The 20,871-nt window shown below is 43.5% G+C and overlaps 1 protein-coding gene across 5 annotated transcripts in view; it reads left to right on the forward strand.

Annotated features, from left to right (window-relative positions):
* BCAT1 (branched chain amino acid transaminase 1) overlaps positions 1-20,871 on the forward strand; it is a 90,717-nt gene that overhangs the window by 61,993 nt on the left and 7,853 nt on the right. For all 5 annotated transcript variants that reach the window (XM_005296600.5, XM_042848900.2, XM_065568191.1 and 2 more), the window contains 5 exons: positions 4,098-4,261; positions 5,693-5,835; positions 16,089-16,174; positions 17,053-17,193; positions 18,917-18,991. In XM_005296600.5, the coding sequence (XP_005296657.1) occupies positions 4,098-4,261; positions 5,693-5,835; positions 16,089-16,174; positions 17,053-17,193; positions 18,917-18,991 (609 nt within the window). The remainder of the gene's footprint in view (positions 1-4,097; positions 4,262-5,692; positions 5,836-16,088; positions 16,175-17,052; positions 17,194-18,916; positions 18,992-20,871) is intronic.

Below are 20,871 nucleotides of genomic sequence, written 5' to 3' on the forward strand. Positions count from 1 at the left end.
GCGGCTTTGTTAACTTAATGTTTGTAAATCACTTGCAGACCCTCAATGAAATGATCTCTCTGCAGTAACTGCAAAGTATTAATATGAAGTGGGATTCGCTATAGTGATTTTCAGAGGTTCTTCAATGTGGGGCTTCATTAGGCAAGTAAAGTGCTCTCATTGTTTCAGGTTAGTCCACACTGTTCGGGCCTTTACCCATATCAAGCAGAAAAATTGCTCTGACTTGCAAAAGATAAACAACAGGACTCCTTGTTTTCTAGCACTATCCTCCTAGGGTCTACACCTGCTGCCACTTAGCAGCATCAGGGCCTTAGTTAACTATCTTTTTTCTTTGGCTAAGGTCTAGTGAGAAATCAAAAAAGACCTCAAGGGACCTGAAGGATATATATCTGAATGTGCCAATGGTTCCAGGGCCTCAGCAGGACCCCAAGATTTAGTTTAGTGGTTCTCACATACAGTATTATGCCCTGATCCTGGGCCTATCATGTTTTTACAACATTAATTTGTGTCGTGGCCACCCATCTTAAAAATCAGGAAGTAGCTGTCACTCCTGATTTGGGTGACTGATTAGTCTTTGGGGAAAGAAGATAGAAATTCAGTTAGTTGTAGCTAAAACCCTGGACTGGTTTCAGAAACTGTAACTTCTTATGAATCAAGACAAGCGTCTTCTGACAACAATCAGGGTCTTGTCTAGGGTTGCATTTGCAGACAAGTCTTCCTCTCATTCCTGAGGACCATGAAAGCTTTGGTCTGGGACTTCAGGGTGCTGGATGTCGCAGTTTCTGCCTCTTGCAATCCTATAGCGCTCTCCTGGGATCACCTGCAGTTTTGAATGGTTCAGGTGCTACTGATAAAAGCTGCTCATGCAATCTGGTTAAAACTGTTCTAGTTCCTCCTCATACCTGCAGGAAGTTCATTCATCCAATGAGACTTGTTGAATTGACCTGTTCTGTAGTGTGGTAACCACAAATGCCAGTCTTTTTGGGTGGGGAGCTCATGCAGGGCCCCAGATGGCACTGTGAAAGCAATCTCCCCTAAAACCAAAGAGAAATCTCAAGATGGGCAGTTTCAGGGGGATTCTAGTGGGGAAAAAGACAGCAATGACCCAGTCAAACGACTCTGCTGTGGTAAGTATATACCTGAACCAGAAAACCCAGGATAAGAAGACTGTAAATCACTTAGCTGGCTAATCTGAATACGGTGTTCAATGAGGATCTCCATCCCTCCCCTCATTGTTTAGATCCTTAAGCAATGAGTTGGCCTCAACAGACCTATTTACTCGGAAGCAGCAAACACGCGGCTCCTGCCATACTGCATGGGGTACCTGTTCTCAGCCAGGCTGTTGCACACACTAGATGCTGTGGTCAGGGTTCCATTGTGCATAGAATCCAGCCCCAGAGATCCTCCTGATCCCATATCCCAGTCTGTTAGGCAAGTTTCTATCTGTCTTCCTGTTACATACAGAGGTCCAAAAAAACGGGAATAATGTCATAATGACTGCTTCCACGCAGCCAGTTCACCACTCTTCCCTTCAGCCTATCGGTGGCCCCCTGGGGGTTTTCACGAAGTGTCTGGCGGTAGTATCTCGACAACTGGCTGACAAAAGTCAGTCACAGGCTCGAGTTCAGAACAACATCAGCATGGTCCAAGCCACCTTCTGAGCACTGGGCTTGCTGATAAACAAACAGAAGTCAACTCTTGTCCCAGCTCAGAGAATAGAATTTATTGGGGCGGTGCTCAACTCAGCTCAAGCCAGTGCCTTCCTGCTGGAGGCCTGGTTCTAGACTATGTCAGACCTGATATCCAGTGCCTGGGTCCACCCAATTACAACAGCTCGGGTTTGCCTGAAGCTACAGGGGCAAATGGCGACATGTACTTACATGGTTCAACATGCAAGACTGCACCTCAGGGACCTTCTGATGTGGCTAGTGTCAGTATATTCCCCAAGCAGACACCTCTTGGACTCCATGCCAACAGTTCCTCCCCTATTCCTTCACCTCCCTGAAATGGTGGAAAGACCCAAGATCAGTAATGATGGGGATGCTCTTTGTTATCCCTCAACCATTGGTAGCTTTAATCTCAGACAGGTCAGACCTAGGGCAAGGAGGCCTCCTCACCAACCTCAGGACTCAGGCCTCTAGTCCCAAGAAGAACTCTCCCTGCATATAAACGTCAGGGAGCAAAGAGCGGTATGCTTAGCTTGTCAAGTATTCCTTCACCAGATCTCAGGCCAGGTGGTGCAAGTCCTGACAGACAATAGTGCGGCCATACCAGCTATATCAACAAGGAGGGAGGGGCCTGATCTTCGGCCCTGTGTCAGGAAGTCATCCGTCTATGGGACTTCTGCACGAAACACTCCATCCATCATGTCACATCTCCCAGGAGTCCGGAAAGTACCGGTGGATCACCTCAGCAGATCCTTTTCCTCTCACCATGAGTCCCTTCACCCGGGGGTCACCAGGTTCATCTTCCAAATATGGGGGCCTCCCCAGGTGGACCTGTTCGCTACCAGACAAAACAGGAAATGCCATCGGTTTTGCTCACTGCATGGTCACAGCCTGGGCTCCCTCTCCGATGCTTTCCTGCTCCCATGGCAAGACCCTTACATCAGAACCGCCTTACACTGTGTTCTTTAAGGACAAGGTCCAGCTGTGCCCTCCACCCTGCCTAAGGTGGTGTCACAATTCCATAACAGCCAGGCCATTTTCCTGTCTGTTTTTTTCCCCAAGTCTCACAAGACCTCTGAGGAACAGCAGCTTCACTCATTGGACATTATGTGGAACCTCACCTCTTATACTGAGAGGACTAAACTCTTCCGCAAATCCACACAACTCTTTATAGCAATAGTGGAAACGGTGAGAGGATGACCTACCTGTGTCAGCCCAGAGGATCTCATCCTGGATAGCTGCCTGTATTCGGGCTCGCTATGAGCCATCTTAACTGTTCACTCCACAATAGCCCAAGCTTCGTCAGCAGCATCCCTCTCATAGGTCCCAATCCAGGACATCTGCAGGGCTGCAACCTGGTCATCAGTACATACCTTCGCATATCACTACGCCATCACCCAACAGGTCTGGGATGAAGCCACTTTCAGGAGAGCAGTGTTGCTGTCAGCATGTGCATGAACTCCAACCCCATCTCCAGTGATACTGCTTGTGAGTCACCTAACATGAAATGGACATGAGCAAGCACTCGAAGAAGAAAAATGGTTACTTTTGTAACTGTTGTTCTTTGAGATGTGTTGCTCATATCCATTCCACAACCCACCCTCCTACCCCTCTGTCAGCGTTAACAGTAAGAAGGAACTGAGAAGGTGCATGGCTGGCGGTGCCCCTTATACTGGCAGATGAGCGTGTGGCTCTGGAGGCACTAGAGCCAGCCCAACGGATACCACTGAGGGAAAAATCTCTGGCAACAGTGCACTTGGTGCACACGCACCTAAAGTGGAATGAACATGAGCAACAGATCTTGAAGAACAACAGTTACGGAAAGGTTAGTAACCATTTTTTATGACGTCAAACGAAAGCCATGTGTAAAATAAGGGTTGCTTAGGCCAGGGATTCTCAGCCTTTTTCTTTCTGAGTCTTCCTCCCCTCCCCACTCCCCACCCCATGCTATAAAAACTCCATGGCCCAACTGTGCCACAGCAGTTTTTCTGCATATAAAAGCCAGGGCCAGCATTAGAGGGTAGCAAGTGGAGGAATTGCCCAGAGACCACACGATGGGACACCGTGAAGCTAAGTTGCTCAGGCTTTGGCTTCAGCCCGGGTGGTGGGGCTTGGTGCCCCGGGCTGCAGTCCTATGTAGTGGGACTTCGGCTTTCTGCCCTGGGCCCTAGCAAATCTAACACTGGCCATGCTTGGTGGACCTGCTGAAACCTGCTCACGACCCCTCAAGGGGCCCCGGACCCCTGGTTGAGAACCACTGGCTTAGGCTGGTTTCTGAAGTGGCATCTTTGGAGATGCATTGTGCCCTTTGACCAATGATGGAGCACCCTCCTGCGGCAGGTGCTTTGAAAGTGGTAACTCAGAAAATCTAAACTCTGACATGAAGAAGAAAACAAAACAAAAATGATGTGTGTTTCTTTTACTGTGCAGCCTTCTCTTGGAGTCAAGAAGCCAACTAAAGCCCTGCTGTATGTTATACTGAGTCCTGTGGGCCCATACTTTGCAAGCGGAAGCTTTAATCCAATATCCTTATGGGCAGATCCCAAATATGTAAGAGCCTGGAAAGGAGGAACGGGGGACTGCAAATTGGGAGGGTAAGAGAGCCTGATTATGCATTAATTACATAGCTCAGCTGTTGGATTGTTTTTTCCTTTCAGTAAAATTTTGGCTATGATGCTGTATTATTAAATGTTGCAAATCAAAAATTGTAACAAAGGCATTTCCAGAAAAGAGGTAGCTCACCTCCAGTCAAAATGGGCTACAAAATAGCAGACTGCCGATCTGTTCACCTTGCATAGATAGACTAAGGCCAAGGTTGTTAAACTGTAGTTTGTGGACCACTGGTAGTCAGTCCATAATGAGCTGCATGGGTCTGTGGAGCTGTCTCTTCATGATTCCAGCTGCTAAAATAAAGATAAATCAAATGCTTTTCTAATGTTGTTTCTCCATGTGAGCAGTTGCTGCTGTTCTGTCAGAAAATGGAGCAGAAGGTGTACATGAGACAATTTCTGTGTTAAATTGTCACACTATGAAAAGTTTTGAGAATGAGGGCAAAAGTTTGGAATAAGGGCAATTGCAAAGAGGCAGGGACTCAGAGAAACTTCTGTCCTGTCTTATTTTTGGGGGGAAAATGTATATGGAAGTTTGATCTACCTTAGTCACTGTTGAAAGTCAACAGTGTTTGACTAGATTTACCAGATCGTTTCCCAAGTGTGGTAATTGTCTGTAAATGTTGAAGTTAAAATTAATCCCAGTTTAAAGTGTTCATGCAGTGCCTCGTGATTTTCTGCCTCCTTTTATCAAAATGTGAAACTTGTTTTTCCTAAAATCTTGCAAATTTGTGTGTGTACATGTCTGAAATATGCGGTTATAAAGAAAACCAAAGTTAAAAATCAAAAAGTTTAAATCTTTTCTGACTGGATTTCTGTCAGCAAATCCATTGGGTAAAGAGTTAAACATCAGACAACAGCAACAGCCAGTGAGAGCTCAGAGGAGGGAGGGAGCCTGTACGGCTAGGGGAATCCCCTGTCTCCTATTGAACTGCTTCAAGTTTTCTGCTTCTACACATAGACTAGCTTTAAGCCATAAACTTGAAGTGCTGTGGCCTTCACTGCATAATCTGTTAGCCGCTTTGCTTGTACAAACATAACACTTTCATGAGTCAGTTGGGTCAGGGGTTACCTTTACATCCCAGGATCCAATGGAGCTGTCTGGTAGTCCACAGACCCTGTGGAGCAGTATGGTCCTGGTAGGTAGGGGGAACCCTTGACTCTGGCTGAGCCCTTCAGAGTTTTATTTTGCAGAAGCAAAGTGACTTGTAGTTCATTCATTTAAGTGCTGCCAATGGAATCGTGTCAGGGGCAGGAAATGACTTTGCAGAGCATTAATCGAGAGGCAGATTTTGCAATCTGGGCACTGAAAGTAATGTAAGCTGTTTTTAGAAATAGGAGAATTAGGAAGTTTTATGGCAGGAAAATACCCAGCTAGCTAGTGATAGCTGTTTCTTTTTCTTTTGTTCCTGAAAGGAATTATGGTTCTTCCATCTATGCCCAGCGTGAAGCTATGGAATTAGGGTGTCAGCAGGTTCTGTGGCTGTATGGAGAGGATCATCAAATCACTGAAGTCGGAACAATGAATCTTTTCCTGTACTGGGAAAATGAAGATGGAGGTATAGTAGTATGTGGCAGTAAACCTCTGCTCTTTGCAGTCCTCAGGCCTGGGAGCCAGTTGTAACCTCAGGCCTGGTGTCAGTGTTGTATGGATAATGCTTCTTGGGTTTGTAGTTCTGGCCCAAAGAATGGTGGTCTGCATTGCCTTCTTTTTCTGTTTTAGTGGGAGGAGGGAAGTCACCCCTTAGTCAATCCCCACTAGCCTACACAACTTCTTCCTTCCAGCAAGTCCCTTCCAAAGAAATGGGGTTTGGGACCTTCCCTCTGTGGAGAAGGCAGGTGATCAGAGACTCTGACCTTGCAGTTCTGCGACAGGCTGCGATTGCCTTCTTTATCTCTTCTGCTTCTGTCATGGCCTCGAGCAGGGGCATCCCCATCTATTCCTGAACCATGACCTGTGTCCACAAAGCAATCAGACCTTCCTTTTGAATCATGATTTTCCCGCTAAGCAAGACAGGAGAAGCTGCTACATCTTTTAATCTTCTACATCTTTAATCCTGGTAAATTGCTTTGAAGATGTAGGACCAGATTTTTAAAGCAATACTAAATTTTTTTTTTTTTTGCATCTGCAATCATTTGTGGTTGGAAATTATGCCACTTAGACAACTGATTGTCTAATTACTGCATGCAACCAGATATTTAGACACTTGCGTACCTTCATTTGTGCATGCAATTATTTATGTCTACAAAATTGTGCCTGCAGTTGGTTGTTAGTACAGAAGGATAACCTAGTTTGAAGGACTATGGGCCTGATCCAAAGCCCATACAAGTCAATAGAAAGACTCCCATTAACTTCCCAGGACCTTGGCTCAGGTCCTAAATAAAGGCAAAGTGTTGTTCCACCATCTGCCAGTCTCAGAAACAAAAGAACAAAAAAATCGGGATTCAAGCTCTGATCCTTTTCATGACAATGCAATGCACACTCTTGTAAAATGCCATTTCATTGCCATTTTTCTGCAAGTGCTATAGTGGTGGTTAGTAGTGGCTCACAATGGAAACAGCATTGTGTTTTATTTAGCATAAGAGTCTGTGAGTCAAGATACCTGGGTTCTATTTCCAATTTGACTGCTGATTCTTGGGCAAATCCCTTAAATTTCTCTGTGTCTCAGTTTATACAGCTGTAAAATAGGGATAATATTTACCTAGCTCTAAAAAACTTACTGAGGTCAAGTGAATGATGCTATATATGTGAATGTTATTTAATATTTCATCACAATGGATTAGACATTGTAGCTATTGGGCCAAATTCACCCCTCGTGCACCTTCACTGGAGTTACACCAGCAAGGAATTTGGCCCGTTTGGACAGCGCAAACAAGAAGTTGGTTAGCATTCAGTGTTCTGCTTTGTTTTTCAACCAGGAATAAGCAGGAATTATCCAGCTGCAATACCATACTGTTCCAAAGACCTGCTAACCAATGTGTTACCAGTGCACTACTGAATAGTATCATTCTGACATGGGTGGAACAAACAATCTGTAATTCATGCCATCCAGCCTACTATATGCCAGTCCTATTCCAAAACAGACCGGCCATTACACGTGCTATGATCACTTGCACTGCAGGGGCAATTAGCTATTTAGCAATGTATTACTAAGAAGCCTGGGTAAGACCTAAAACACCTACAACTGTTGGTTGCCATCAAGAAAATGCGCACCAGTGTATAACTGCCTACCCCCTTGCACCGTGGCAAAAAGTGACTGCTATTGTGCTCTTTCTCTTCATAAGGAATGCTACTAGGACTAGGGTGACCAGATAGCCAGGGTGAAAAATCGGAACAGGAGGTGGGAGTTAATTGGCACCTATATAAGACTAAGCCCCCAAATATGGGGTCTGTCCCTATAAAATCGGGACATCTGGTCACCCTAAATGCTACTTAGGTGGTCCTTGTTTTGTTTGCTTCATTGTGCATATATTGCAGTAGTAGTGGTGGTGATGGGTGGGGAGGGAGAGGGAGATTAAGCATAGAAATACAGTAGATTTGGAACTAGAAATCATGGGTACAGTTTAAGCATCAGGACCATACAGCTCATTGTGTGTTCAGGGAGTAATGTAAACTCTGTGTGTATGTGCTATGTTTTTTGTGTACCTTCATGAATGCACTAGATGGGGACTGATTTCAACAGTGCTGCAAGCCGTTTCTAGATCATTTTAGCCCTGGAATTGGACAAAAGAGGTGTCTAACATTCCAGTCTTGGGCGAACCCTAGAAAATGTCTCATTCACAATGGTGGTAGGGGGAGGGGGAAATTACCTAATAACGTCTGGTAAATTTGCATGACACACATTATGCTGATTCTGTACATTTAGCATTGCTCTGGCTGAGTTTATAAGGTAGCTAAATCTGGATCACTATTGTTACAGGAATAACTGAGCGCAGTAGTTTCTGTTCATGAAATACTGCTTTCACCAGTGGCATATTTGGAGAGTGACATATACCCAGGAAGGTTTCCATGTTTACAAAATGTAAAGCTTGATCACTATGTGATCCTACAGGCCTACCTTTTCACGGCACATAACGTTGTTGAGAGACAAAGGGTGGCAGGAGTGGAAAGCATATTAAATGGAATGTCTGTTTCTTCTATCTAGGGGCTTAGCTTGGCAGAGATGAAGACCTTTAAAATCAAAACAAATGTACAGTCTAGAGAATATATCAAATGGGGGCTGTACACTATGGAATCTGTTTCTATTTTCCAGTATACAGAGGCAGTGTTGAGAATGGTTAGCTGCAAAGAGTCAGGACACCTGGGTTCTATTTCTGGCTGAACCATTAAGCCACTGTGTGACCTTGGGCAAATTATTTATCTCTGTGCCTCAGTTATCCCATCAATAAAATGGGAATAATAATACCTACTTCACAGGAGTGATGGGACGCTTAATTCCTTAAAAGCTCTTTGGAATCCTCAGATGAGGGCCAGCCCTATACCACATGGTGCCCCAGGTGAGGAGCGTCTTCAGCGCCCCACTCCATTAGCTAAACTTTTGAATATCTTATTTTTATTGTATTTATAGCCCATTTCACAACTTTGATGCACAATTTATCCCTGTTATATAAGATATAAATATGCACACCAGGATCTGTAAATCTGTATTTATTCATGCCATATATAAGCAAAGTACACTTTTGCATTTACATAATAAAACAAAGTTCACAATATCGCAGCTGGGCTCTCACTTCACTTTGTTCTTATATCTCATTGACTGACTGGCAATGTCCTGCCCCTTATATACAACATTCTAGGAGCTTTTGAGGAAAATGTACCTCTCAGAAAGTCTGGAAGTTTCCATGAGATTCTACGAAGGTCCAGAACATTGTAGGTGGTTAGTGAAAAATGAATCCACATACAGAATACCTGAAACATTTTACTTCAAACATCGTATTTTCCCTTTTGTCACTAACAACAAAAATAGCACCCCAAGCCTGGTGTCCCCCAAGCCGGCATCCCAGGTGGTTGCTAGGGTCACCTGCCCCCTCAATCCAGCCCTACCTCAGATGAAAAGACTCACAGAAGTTCAAAATAATGCTATTATATGTGTGAAAAATAGAGCTCGATGATTGTTAAAATGGTCATTGTGCTGAAGAAAGTGCCATGTGGTGGTGGAGCATGAAGTTTGCTGGTGACACTGTGTGGGCTGTTAGATGCACAATGATCCTAAAAGGATGGATTATTTTTGTAGAGAGTGACAGAGAGATTGACAAATGTATGGGATGACAGCCAGAGAAAGGAAAAAAAGAGAGAGGGATAGAGGGCCTGGGAGCAAGTAGCAATCGGAACAAGAAGGGAGGGGAAAATGGAATGGAGAACTGGGGTGAAAGGAATGTGTGAGGAAAAGAGAAAAAATGAAGGAGAGAGCAGCACAGAGGGACGGGGAGATTGGGTTTATGATAGGGTATGAACCCCAGAGCTTCCTGAGGCCTATGTGATCCAGAAGTTCTCTTGGTGGCCCCACCCATGCAAACATTTTGGTGTTTTTCTCCATTTTGTAATAATCTGCCTAGACCTAAACTCATCTCCTATGCATCAATCAGTGCATGTTCATAAATAGTTGTGGGATAAATGAAGGGGGTGTAGACACCCAGCCAGCCAGTTAGGTGTAAAATCCCTCTTGGTGTCTATTCTCTGCTTGCTTTACCTGTAAAGAGTTAACAAGCCCACAGATAAAAGTAAAGGAGTGGACACCTGACCAGAAGAGCCAATGGAAAGGCTAGAACATTTTAAAATTGGGAAAGAAGCTTTACCTTTGCGTCTGTTGTGTTTCTCCGGGAAAGAGGGGAACAGAGGGCAGCAGGAATGCTGTGTAAATCTTTAAGACAGGTATGAGAAATCATCAGATCATACCTAGAATTACTTATTTGAAACCCCCCAAATATGTAAGTAAATTAGGAATGTTTAAATAGAGGCAATCAGGTTTATTTCTTTATTTTGGCTTGTGGATCTCCTCTGTGCTAACCCCAGATGCTTTTGTTTGCTTGTAACCTTTAAGCTGAATCCCCACGAAAGCTATTTTGAGTGCTTAATTTTTGGAATTGCTCTTTTAAAATCTAGCAAAAGCCTAAGTTCCAGATGTATTTTCTTCCTTTTTGTTTTTAATAACATTTACCTTTTTTTAAAACAAGATTGGATTTTTGGTATCCTAAGAGGTTTGTGCATGTTGTTTGATTAGCTGGTAGCAACAGCTAATTTCCTTTGTTTTCTTTCTCAGCTCTTCCCCCGAGGGCGGGTGAAAGGGCTTGAGGGTACCCCACAGGAAGGAATTCCCAAGTGCTCCTTCCTGGGTCCAAGGGGTTTTTTTGCATTAGGGTGGCGGCTGCGTTTACCAAGCCAAGGTCAGAAAAAAGCTGTAACCTTGGGAGTTTAATACAAGTCTGGAGTGGCCAGTATTAATTTTTAGAATCCTTGCAGACCGCCACCTTCTGCACTCGAAGTGCCAAAGTGGGGATTCAGCCTTGACAACTTGCATAAAAGACTTGAAGCTTATGTTGTTCAGTAAAATACAAGACCTAATTTTAAAATCACTTTACGCTCCCCAGATCTGGGATGGTCTCTTTGGTACATGTTTGTTCAGTGCCTTGCGCAATGGGCCCCTAGCCTCTCAATGCTACTGCAATAATGATAATGGAGTCTCACATAGCGTCAACATACGAGCATTCAGCAAACACTATAAATGAACACGTATATGTGAGTTCAGACCAATGTGAGAATTGCAAGCATGCTTACATGGGGGACCGACAAGATTGTCCATGACCATTGCAGGCTGTTGTAGCCTTGCTTTGCGCTGTTCATGTTTTTCACCTCAGGTGTTGCTGATGCACCTTGCTTCAAAGCAGTTAACTGCAATATGACAAATCTGCTGCCACCTTGCTCTGTTGTGGGCTATTGTTTCCCATTGACTGGGATTGGCTGATATGCTTTCATGCATGACTTCAGTGTGTCTATATTGTTTGTACTGGCTACCATCAGAGCAGGTGCCGTGCTGTAGCTGACCAGAAATAGGGCCTTGGGTATTCTTGAGTCTGCCATATGAACGAAATGCCAAGACCAATGCATAGCTGAGTTTGTTTGTTTTTTGAGCATGCTTTGAATGTCAGACCTCTGACAATGATTGAGTATTTCGATATTGGGAATCTTGTCTCAACAATTGACCTTGCAAACAGACTAAAGGTTGTGCATATTAAACTCATTGAGTTTCCTAATATGGCGACAATATGTTATCCAGCATGACTGCCTAATAGACGTTTAGCTTAGTGCTTATTTTGACGTCCTGGTCATTCCATATGTGGTGTGACAGCATTCCAAATGCAGAGCTGGCCTTGGCTAAGCGATGGGTAAGCTCATCATCAGTTGCGGCATTCTGTGACAGCATACTCCTTAGGTAGCAGAACTTCTCCCTGGACTCGAGAAGATCATCCTTGATCTTAATAATTGGGTAGACAAGTTCATCCCCTGGCACATGTTGATACAGTACTTCAGTTTTCTTTAGATTGATTGTGAAACCAAAGTGATTCACTGTACAAGTAAAGTGATCAGTTAGTTATTGAACGTCATCAATCGAGTGTGCAACCAGTGCACAGTCATCAGCAAATAAAAGCTCCTTAATGTGTAAATCTGCCACTTTCATGCAAGAATGGAAGCGTTGCAAATTTGAACAACTTATAACACTGCAGAACTGGGTAAATGCTCCTCTGTCAGTGTCATGAAATGCATCCATAAGCATAACCAATAAAAGGATGGAAAAAACTGTGGAAGCCAGCACACAACTGTGTTTGGTGCCACTGGTGACCAGAAAGGGTTCTGATATCTCGCCATTTCCCACCACTCTGGTCATCATACCTTCATGGAAGGATGGAATAGCAAAAATTAACTTTCCAAAGATGAACAAAAAATCGAGCAAGAGACAGCGCCACAGAATTTCAAGGGTGCCAACATTGTACACCTCTATAAACGTAAGGGTGAATGGGCAAACTGTGATAATTACTATGGCATTTCCCTTCTCTCTATTGCAGGGGAAATTATTGCACTGATCATACTGAATTGACTTAACACCTATCTTGTGGGACACATCATCCCCGAGCATGGACAGGGCACTGTAGATACGATCTTCCCAGCCTGTCAGCTTCGGGAAAAGTGCTGGGAGCAAAACCATGGTCTTTATGTGATGTTCGTCAACTAAGCTAAAGCAATTGTCTCCCTAAATCATGGGGACTCTGGAAAGTTACCTCAGTACAAATAAATATATATAAAAATCAATAAAGCAGACGAATAGGAAGTTTTCCCACACAGGGCTGTTTTTCCTATGTGCTATTATAAATCCAGGAGTTTGCAGCTTATCAAAATGACTCTCCCAAGAAAAGACAAATGGGGTTTGTGAGCTCATAGTCTGATTTCCCAGAGATGGGCAAGCTGAATGCATATGGAGCCAGATTTGGTGTACACATGGTACCAGACGGAGATGATGACATGCTGCAAGGGGGACAGATGCTCCTCTAGGTGACCCCAGGCTGATAGACATAATATGCATACTTGACAAAATTATATAAAGCTGGCAGTTTAAAACATTTTGCATATTTCCCATATTCTATCAACTCCATGCTGTTTGGCAGCTGGCCTGGCAAGCTTTCAAAATAGCTCACAGCAATCAAAGTATATTTTGGATCTTATACACATCCTGCTCCACCATTCATGGTAAAGCCTCTGAAGAGGGAACAGTATCAAGTGTGTCACAGGGTTCAATATTGAGGTCCATATTATTTCTTATTTTCACTAGTAGGAGTATGTACATTCAGACATGATCAAATTTGATGATTCCAAAGTTGGTGAAGTAGCAAACGCCCAACATGGGAATTTCCAGACCAGATCAGACCAGTGGATTATTTAATCCAGAATCCTGGCTGACAATGGCCAGTAACCAAATGTTTCAGAGGTGGACAATTATGGAATAACTTGCCCATAATAGATATTTCTACTTAGTCACTTTCAGTTGTTGGCTGGGCCCAGGCAAAGAGCAGACAGCCCTTGGAGGTAGGCATGGGAGAGTTTATTTGGTTGTTAGGGTGGATTCATAGGAAAAAGGAGAGCTAGAGTTTCCAACCCTGGGAGAAAGGAAAGAGATGGCATCCTGGCATCTAGCAGTCTGCCACTGAATCAGGAATGGACACTGCTGATAAATGGACACTGCTGACAAACTGCCAACGCTGGGTACATAGACACTGGAGCTGGAGAACAGAAGTGTAACTGTGGTGGCTCAGGCAGCGGGATGGATTAGTTGCCCAAGTAAGTGCATAGAGTCCTGGAGGAGGATCAAACTTGGGCAGCTGGCCTGTCCCCCTATTCGCGCAGCCGTGGCTACACTTCTATTTTTAGTGCACTAGTTCCATTAAAGTTAGTGCATGTATGTCTGCCAAAGCTGGAAATTACTCTTCCAGCTCGAACTGTGGACATACCCACAGTCTGTAGCCATATCCTGGGTGGATTGTACCTACCTCTGATAGATACCTAAGAGATGTCGTCTCCTTACATTTTGGCAGCACTTGAATAGTTTGTCATGACAATTTGAATCTATTGTGTGTGCCCACTTTCAAAGGAACATCTCAAGTTATGTAGGAAAAACAAAAACCAAAGCTCTTGATCCACAGTAAGAAATACAGCCCTGAATGGACTGAGGCAGCAAAGCATACAATGGACATTGCATAAGAGATGATGATAACCTGCCGTGAGAGGACATCCATGTAAATACCTTGGGGACTGCCAGATATGGTGAGCAGGCTCACACCATTTAAGATCAGAAGGGATGAAGGACTGTAATTGGGAGGAACGAGATGCTTAAAAGTAGAAAAAGAGAGAAGAAAGCTACTGAAAAGCAGGGGCCAAGATTTTCAGAAGTGACGAGTGCTTTTGGGTGCCACCTCCATTGTTGGATGCCCAACTCTGAGTCTCTATAAAGTAAAGGGCCTGGTTTTTCAAAGGGCAGGGGCTAGAGCATTATATGAAAATCAAGCCCCCAGATGTTATAGGTTGGGCTCCCAAAATCATTTGTCGCTTTTGGTAGTCTTTGCCAGAAGCTGTGTTGTTGATATGCTGACTAGCTGAACGAGTCAGAGGGGAAAAAAGGAGATTGCACTCTCTAGAAATGTAATACTTTGTTTCTTTACTGCACCTAATCCAAGATAATCTACCTATGTTATTTTTTGCCAAGTATGAGATTAGATATGTCAAGCACATATTTATTTAAATCTGATTTTTTCCCTCTGTTTAAACAACCCCCTCCTCAAAATCTTGTTTTCAGTTAAACCATTTGAATCTTTGGCTGTTTTGGAATTTCCTGCAGATTATCTCAGAGAGGCTAAATAACTTTCAACCTCTAAGATAAAATAGTGAAAGAAGGGTTTCTGGAGCCTACCATGGCTGGGATTCCATGTCAAAAGGGCACACTGTACATGAGGAGTCCTCTTCCATAAAATGCCTCACATGCCTGAGGACCACGGACAAGGACAGAGTTCATGACACTGAAGGGTTTAGTCTTTCGCCTCTAGGTTGTCATTTCAAATCCCAGCCAGATTTTTGAAGCCCGAAAGCTGTTACCATGCGATGGCTGTATGGCAACCTATGTAAAAGGAGTTGGATCAAACTCCAGTTTTCAGTCAGATTTCCACCTAACAAAAAACATTGGAAGTGTCACTAATTGGAACCCATGCTGGCAATCACAGTAGAAAGGTCAAGGACTGAATGGGTATGAAGTGTGACCTACCTTCTCAATCTTGACATTGTCCCACCAGCTCATGATAGACACGCGTTAGGGGGCAGCAAGAGAAAATTTCCACTGCTCTCTCTTTTGTAGCTGCTCCATGGATACAGAGAGATGTATTATTATAAATGGGAAAAGTAAATGTAAATAGCATCATATCATCATCATCAGAGATGTCAGGGACAGAAAACCTGTTAGGTTATCAAATCCATCTCACTTGAAGGCCCCAATTGAGCAGAGCTCGGAAGTATGTACTTAACTTTGAGCTTTATTTGTATGATACATCATTCTCCAGACACCTTACAAATGTTTATTTACTGCATCTCACAGCACCCCGGTGAGAGAACCAGTGGTAGCAAATCCATTTTATAGACGAGACTGCTAGACACAGAGTGGGTCACTTCCAGCTTCCACTTGTGGCTCCTTCTGTCGCGGTTGGGCAGTTAAATGGTTGACAAATGTATGGGATGACAAGTTAAATGGTTCCCCGGGGTCACACAGTGAGCCAGTGGCAGAGCCGGGAATAGAACCCAGTCATGTGCTCTAACTACTAAATACACCTAATCCCAATTCAATCAAGGCAAGTCTACACTGCAGCCCAGCTGCACTACTGTAACATGTCTGGTGAAGACACTCTGTGCCGATGGGAGAGCACTCTCCTGTCAGCATAATTACTCCACCTCGGCGAGAAGTGGAAGCTCTGTTGGCGGGAGAGCAACTCCCGCCAACATAGCACCGGTGTGGACAGCACGAAACTTGCATCACTCAGGGGGGCTTTTTCACACCCCTAAGCTCTGTAAATTGTATCGATTTAGGCTGTAGTGTAGACCTGCCCTCAGATATATGCATAGATTCAAAACAGGTGGCATCCAACTGAGTTTGTGCAATTTAGAAACTCCCTCTGAAATTCTAACCAATGTTTGTATCTTATGATATCGGATATTGCATGATGGTATCTGATAATTCTGCTCTCATTTAAATATTTTATTTTGTTTGCATTTTTGTTTCAACAGAAGAGGAACTGGCAACCCCACCGCTAGATGGCATCATTCTTCCTGGAGTGACGAGGCAGAGCATCTTGGAGCTGGCACGCAAGTGGGTGGGTGTTTGCCTTGTCCCTCAGTAGTAGCAATTTTAACAACTGTGAGATACGCTGTTATGAAAATAACTCATTTATTGTGTTCAAGTAATGGCTCACAGTTCCACCTGATCCTTTAAACCAAATACGAACTGGGGAAGCATGTTAAAATTAAAAAGACTTGGCCAAACCACCCAGACACCAGCATTCGTTCCACAGAGCCACATACAGTCTAACTAGTTCCCAATAAGTATTCCCACACAAAAATCTTCATTAATTTTGTGTTAGAGTTGCCAGACTCCACATCCCATTAATACAATTGGCTTAAAGTAAGGAAATAAGCAACTGTCATTCATCACCCCATCTACACTCTACTCATCAGCTCCTTGTTCCACCACCTATAGCCCATGTGTCTCCACCTTCATTCTGAGCAACCAGGGTACAGCCTTAAGTCCAGCCGTAGATGTAATGCCTGTATTCTTGCAGTTTTCAAATCTGTACTTGAATACAAGTTCTCATGCACAAAGTACTATAAGCTCAGCAATGATCAAAAGCATACAGGTCCTCCGTTTACATCCCATCCAAAAGTTCTGCTGCAGCTGCACGGAGTTCCTGAACACCATGCTGAGGTTCAGCACCAAATTTGAGGGGAAAGTGCCACCTAGTGAATTGCCATCATCACACATTCTAGATCTTGGGTTTTCCTTGGAGGTCATTCATTTAACTACTGACTAGGCCATCGCTTACTTAGCTGTATGAGAACTGAAAATTAACTGGCTACAACTGGGTTTGTTAAAAATATCACCTCTGTGATACAATTACAGGTGTCTAATGTAAGGAAAGAATTACGACCTTTAAGAACGTGTGCTCTGGTTTTGTGTTTCTGATCTCTGGCGCAGGGAGAATTTAAAGTGTCTGAGCGGTACATCACCATGAGTGATCTGACAGCTGCCTTGGAGGAAAACAGAGTGAAGGAGATGTTTGGTGCTGGGACAGCTTGTGTCGTGTGCCCTATTTCTAAAATATTATACAAAGGCAAGGTAAGGAAAGTATTTGTGTTTGTTTTTTCTTCCCCATATAATTACAGCGTGGCATTGTCTGAGGTTCATGCGGGACGTACCTTATCAGTATATTGCCTCCTAACTTCTTCTTAAGTTGGGGAAAACTGATTTTTTATTTCAAAATTTCCCCACCCTCTTTTTTGTGTTTAATTTGAAATTTCAGAACTTAGTTTTTTTTACCAGCTCTATAGTTCGTTGAAAAGTGGGGGGCAGATTTATTTTAAATTTAAGTAAAAAAAAAAAATCATTCAGACAAAAAAAATCAAAATTTGAAATTTCATCAACATTTTGCAATTAGAAGCATTTCAGCCAGCTCTGTGATGTGATTTGCAGTCAAATCTTCCTTTAATAGGGAGGCTGACAGCCAGTCACAGTTCCTCAATTCTGTTCTGCCCATCCCTGGCATAAATTAAAATTGCAGAGGAGGAGATTTAAATTCTTCCATCAGCAGAAACAGGTCATACAGAGAACATGGCTTTGCTCCACCATGACCACTCCCCTTCCATACCCTAATACAGTGGTCCCCAACCTTTTTCGTCTGGTGGGCGCCAGACGATGAGCCACGGAGGACCGTGGCGGCGGATGAGCATCCGCCGAAATGCCGCTGACAAGCGGCAACGTCAATAGGCGTCGCCGCTGACAAGCAGCGTCATCCAGAGGCATCGCCGCCGAAATGCCGCCGATTTTGGCGGCATTTCGGCGGCGACGCCTCTGGATGACGCTGCTTGTTGGCGGCATTTCGGCGGATGCTCGTCCGCCAGCCAGTACGCGGGCACTTAGACGCCCCTGCCCTAATATGTCTCCTTCCTAACCCCATCCCATGCCTGACTTAATCCTTCCCCTTATACCAGGCAGCACAGCTCTGTTGGAGAGGACACAGATGGCAGAACTGGTACAGAGATGGCAGAACTGTTTCTGTCTGCTGTACACCAGTTGGGAAATTCCCCCTGAACAGGGGGAATTCTGTAGAGCATTTCTCTGTTCTGTTTAAGTTCACTTTGCACTGCTTACGTTGCACAAAATGAACTTCGCAGACCAGGGAATCCAGCCCAAGAGGTATGTTGATATGTTTCTTTGTGAAGATAGACAATAGAACAAATAAAATAACTATGTAGAAAATGATGCTTCTAATAGAGGGACTATATCTATTAATATGATCATGTTTGTGAGATACGAATGGGAAACATTAAGATTGACTATTGAAAATTATGGTAAATGTACTTGTTTTAACACAATACACAGTGTAGATAGTAAATAGAAAGGTGCTTCTTTGAGTTGACTATCCTCCTCCTCAAGCCTTACTGATTGAGCAAGAAGGTAAGTGTGGAGTAGTGATTAGACCTTGCTTGGACTCCGGTAGCAGCTGGGTTCTATTACTGGGTTCTATTCCTGGCTTTATTGCCTCTCCTTTGGCCAAGTCACTGAGGAGGGCCTAAACCAACTCTCATTACAGTCAATAGAAGTAGTACAGTTGACGTGAATGTCAGCTGATCCTTGAGCTTTCTGTGTCTCCTATAAAATGGATATTAATGATCCTTACCCACCTGATGGGAGTGTTGTGAGGTTTAATTAATGTTTGTGAAGTGCTTTGAGGTCCTCAGATTTAAAAGGCATTTATATCTGTATGTACTTGTTGTTGCTTTTGTTATCTGACTGTACATGATGAGCTTCTAGGACTTATTCTCATTTTGATTCCACCTAGAATTTGCACATTCCAACTATGGAGAATGGACCTCAGTTAGCAACCCGCTTCCTGAATCAGCTGACTGATATCCAAGTAAGGGATTCTCTTCTTTGGATTGATAACATAATGAAAGAGGTGAAATAGAATGAATGGTTTTTCTGTTACAGGCTCCTGGAATCAAAATATAGACTCTTTCTCCCACCTCTCCTGTCATTGAAACCTTGGTAGATTATCAGTGGTAAGGGACGGTGCAGGAAGATATTTACCCTACATGTCACTGAGGGATGCTGTTTTACTCCTTAAAACCTGCCCTCCCTCTTTCATCTTGAAACAGAGTGATTTTAATACAGGTGTGAAATACAGGAGTGCTTGTAAAAGACTGATGTTTATGTCCTCGTCACATGACATGGGCCAGGATTATAAAAAGTTATACCCAGTCATTATCCACAAACTCCAGTGGCAGCTGTTTCATCTTCCCTTTAAAAAAATACACAGTCAGATAAAACCTAATATCAACTTCCACAAAATAGTACAGCCAATCGATTAAAAAAACCCCCACAAAGTGATGTCTTGGATGGTGGGCATGGTATTTGATATTGGCCAGTAACTGCTATCTTGTAGGCTCAATGTCTTCCTGATCATGCAGCCACTACTTGTTCCCAAAACAGTTCCTCCTCTAGTGGCTTGTTGGATGTTAAGATGGATGGATCTACCATTTGGCACTCAGTATCTGGAGAGGCATGTTTTACTTCGGTCAGTGCACAAAGACTGTCAATAGCATTCTGGACATCCTCAAGAAGCTGAGAACCAGTGTCCTCCTTGATTTATTTAGATGTCTTCTCTTTCTCCTGTACGGGGTGGTGAATGATATATATGGCCTCAGCATGGATAGAATAGCTGTTACCTTGACAGGTTGCAAGTCGCTTTGTTTGAGATCTAACATTCTCTCCCACTTACTATGGCAGTAACTCTTTGGCATTCTTCTCATAGTATTTCTTCTGATCTGGGTTGCAATAGTTATTTTGTAATTGCTGCAGAGTTAATGGTCTGTGGCTCAAGAAGCACATTAGATGTTGCCACTAAGGTTTTTATCCTCCTGCCATTGAGCTGCTGAACCGGTGATCCTAATAAAACATAGTGAGATGTGTTGCAGTATCCATACTAAATATGGATCCCTTGAATCTATCAGGGCTTTTATTTTAAATTTTTACTGACTCTTCTGCAAATCCTCACCTGGTGGGCATGAACTGATAGAGCCATAAAAAAATTGTCAGATTGAGTCATTCATTAATTGTGGCCCGTTGTCTGCTATCAACTCACCTGGAATCCCATGGCTAACATATTGAGATTTACAATGTGATATTCAATGTGTTGTACAATAGAGTAGTTAAAAATAAAATAAAATGAATAGCATTCCACTAACCCTTCATTTTTTAAATCAAGTAGTGTGTACCAGCCTTGGACTAGGGACAGTCGAGCAACTTAGGTAGTTTCAGTAGCTCTTTTGGATTCTTGTTCTATTTATTGCAGGTTTCACACATGGATACTATCATATAGATTCTGTCCGAGCTGCTTTTTACCACCCTGCTGAAAAGCAGCTAGAAAGTTGTTGAATCTGTGCCCTGCTGGATTCCCCCTCTGTGACAGAATTCTCAGGTGGCACGGATCCACCATTGTGGATTCTAGGCTTGTCTCCAGTTCCCTCATGGACACCATCCAGGGTAGTCTCTACACCTTTTCAAAACAAAGTATTGTTTGATCACAACAGGAACATAATAAGGCAAAAAGGTTTTTCAACACAACAAACAGCCTATATGCATGTCTGTCATACCTAAAGCTTAGGTAGGCCTAGCCAATCCAGACGCCCCACCTCTGGGGTGGGGAGACAGTTTGCAACCTGTAGTCTCTGCATCCCTGCCACCAGAGCTTCAGGGACTCAGGTTTTTATCCACTACAAAATTTTGTTTCAGTTT

This window comes from Chrysemys picta, chromosome 1 (genome assembly GCF_011386835.1).
Source record: "Chrysemys picta bellii isolate R12L10 chromosome 1, ASM1138683v2, whole genome shotgun sequence".
Classification (NCBI taxonomy): domain Eukaryota; kingdom Metazoa; phylum Chordata; order Testudines; family Emydidae; genus Chrysemys; species Chrysemys picta.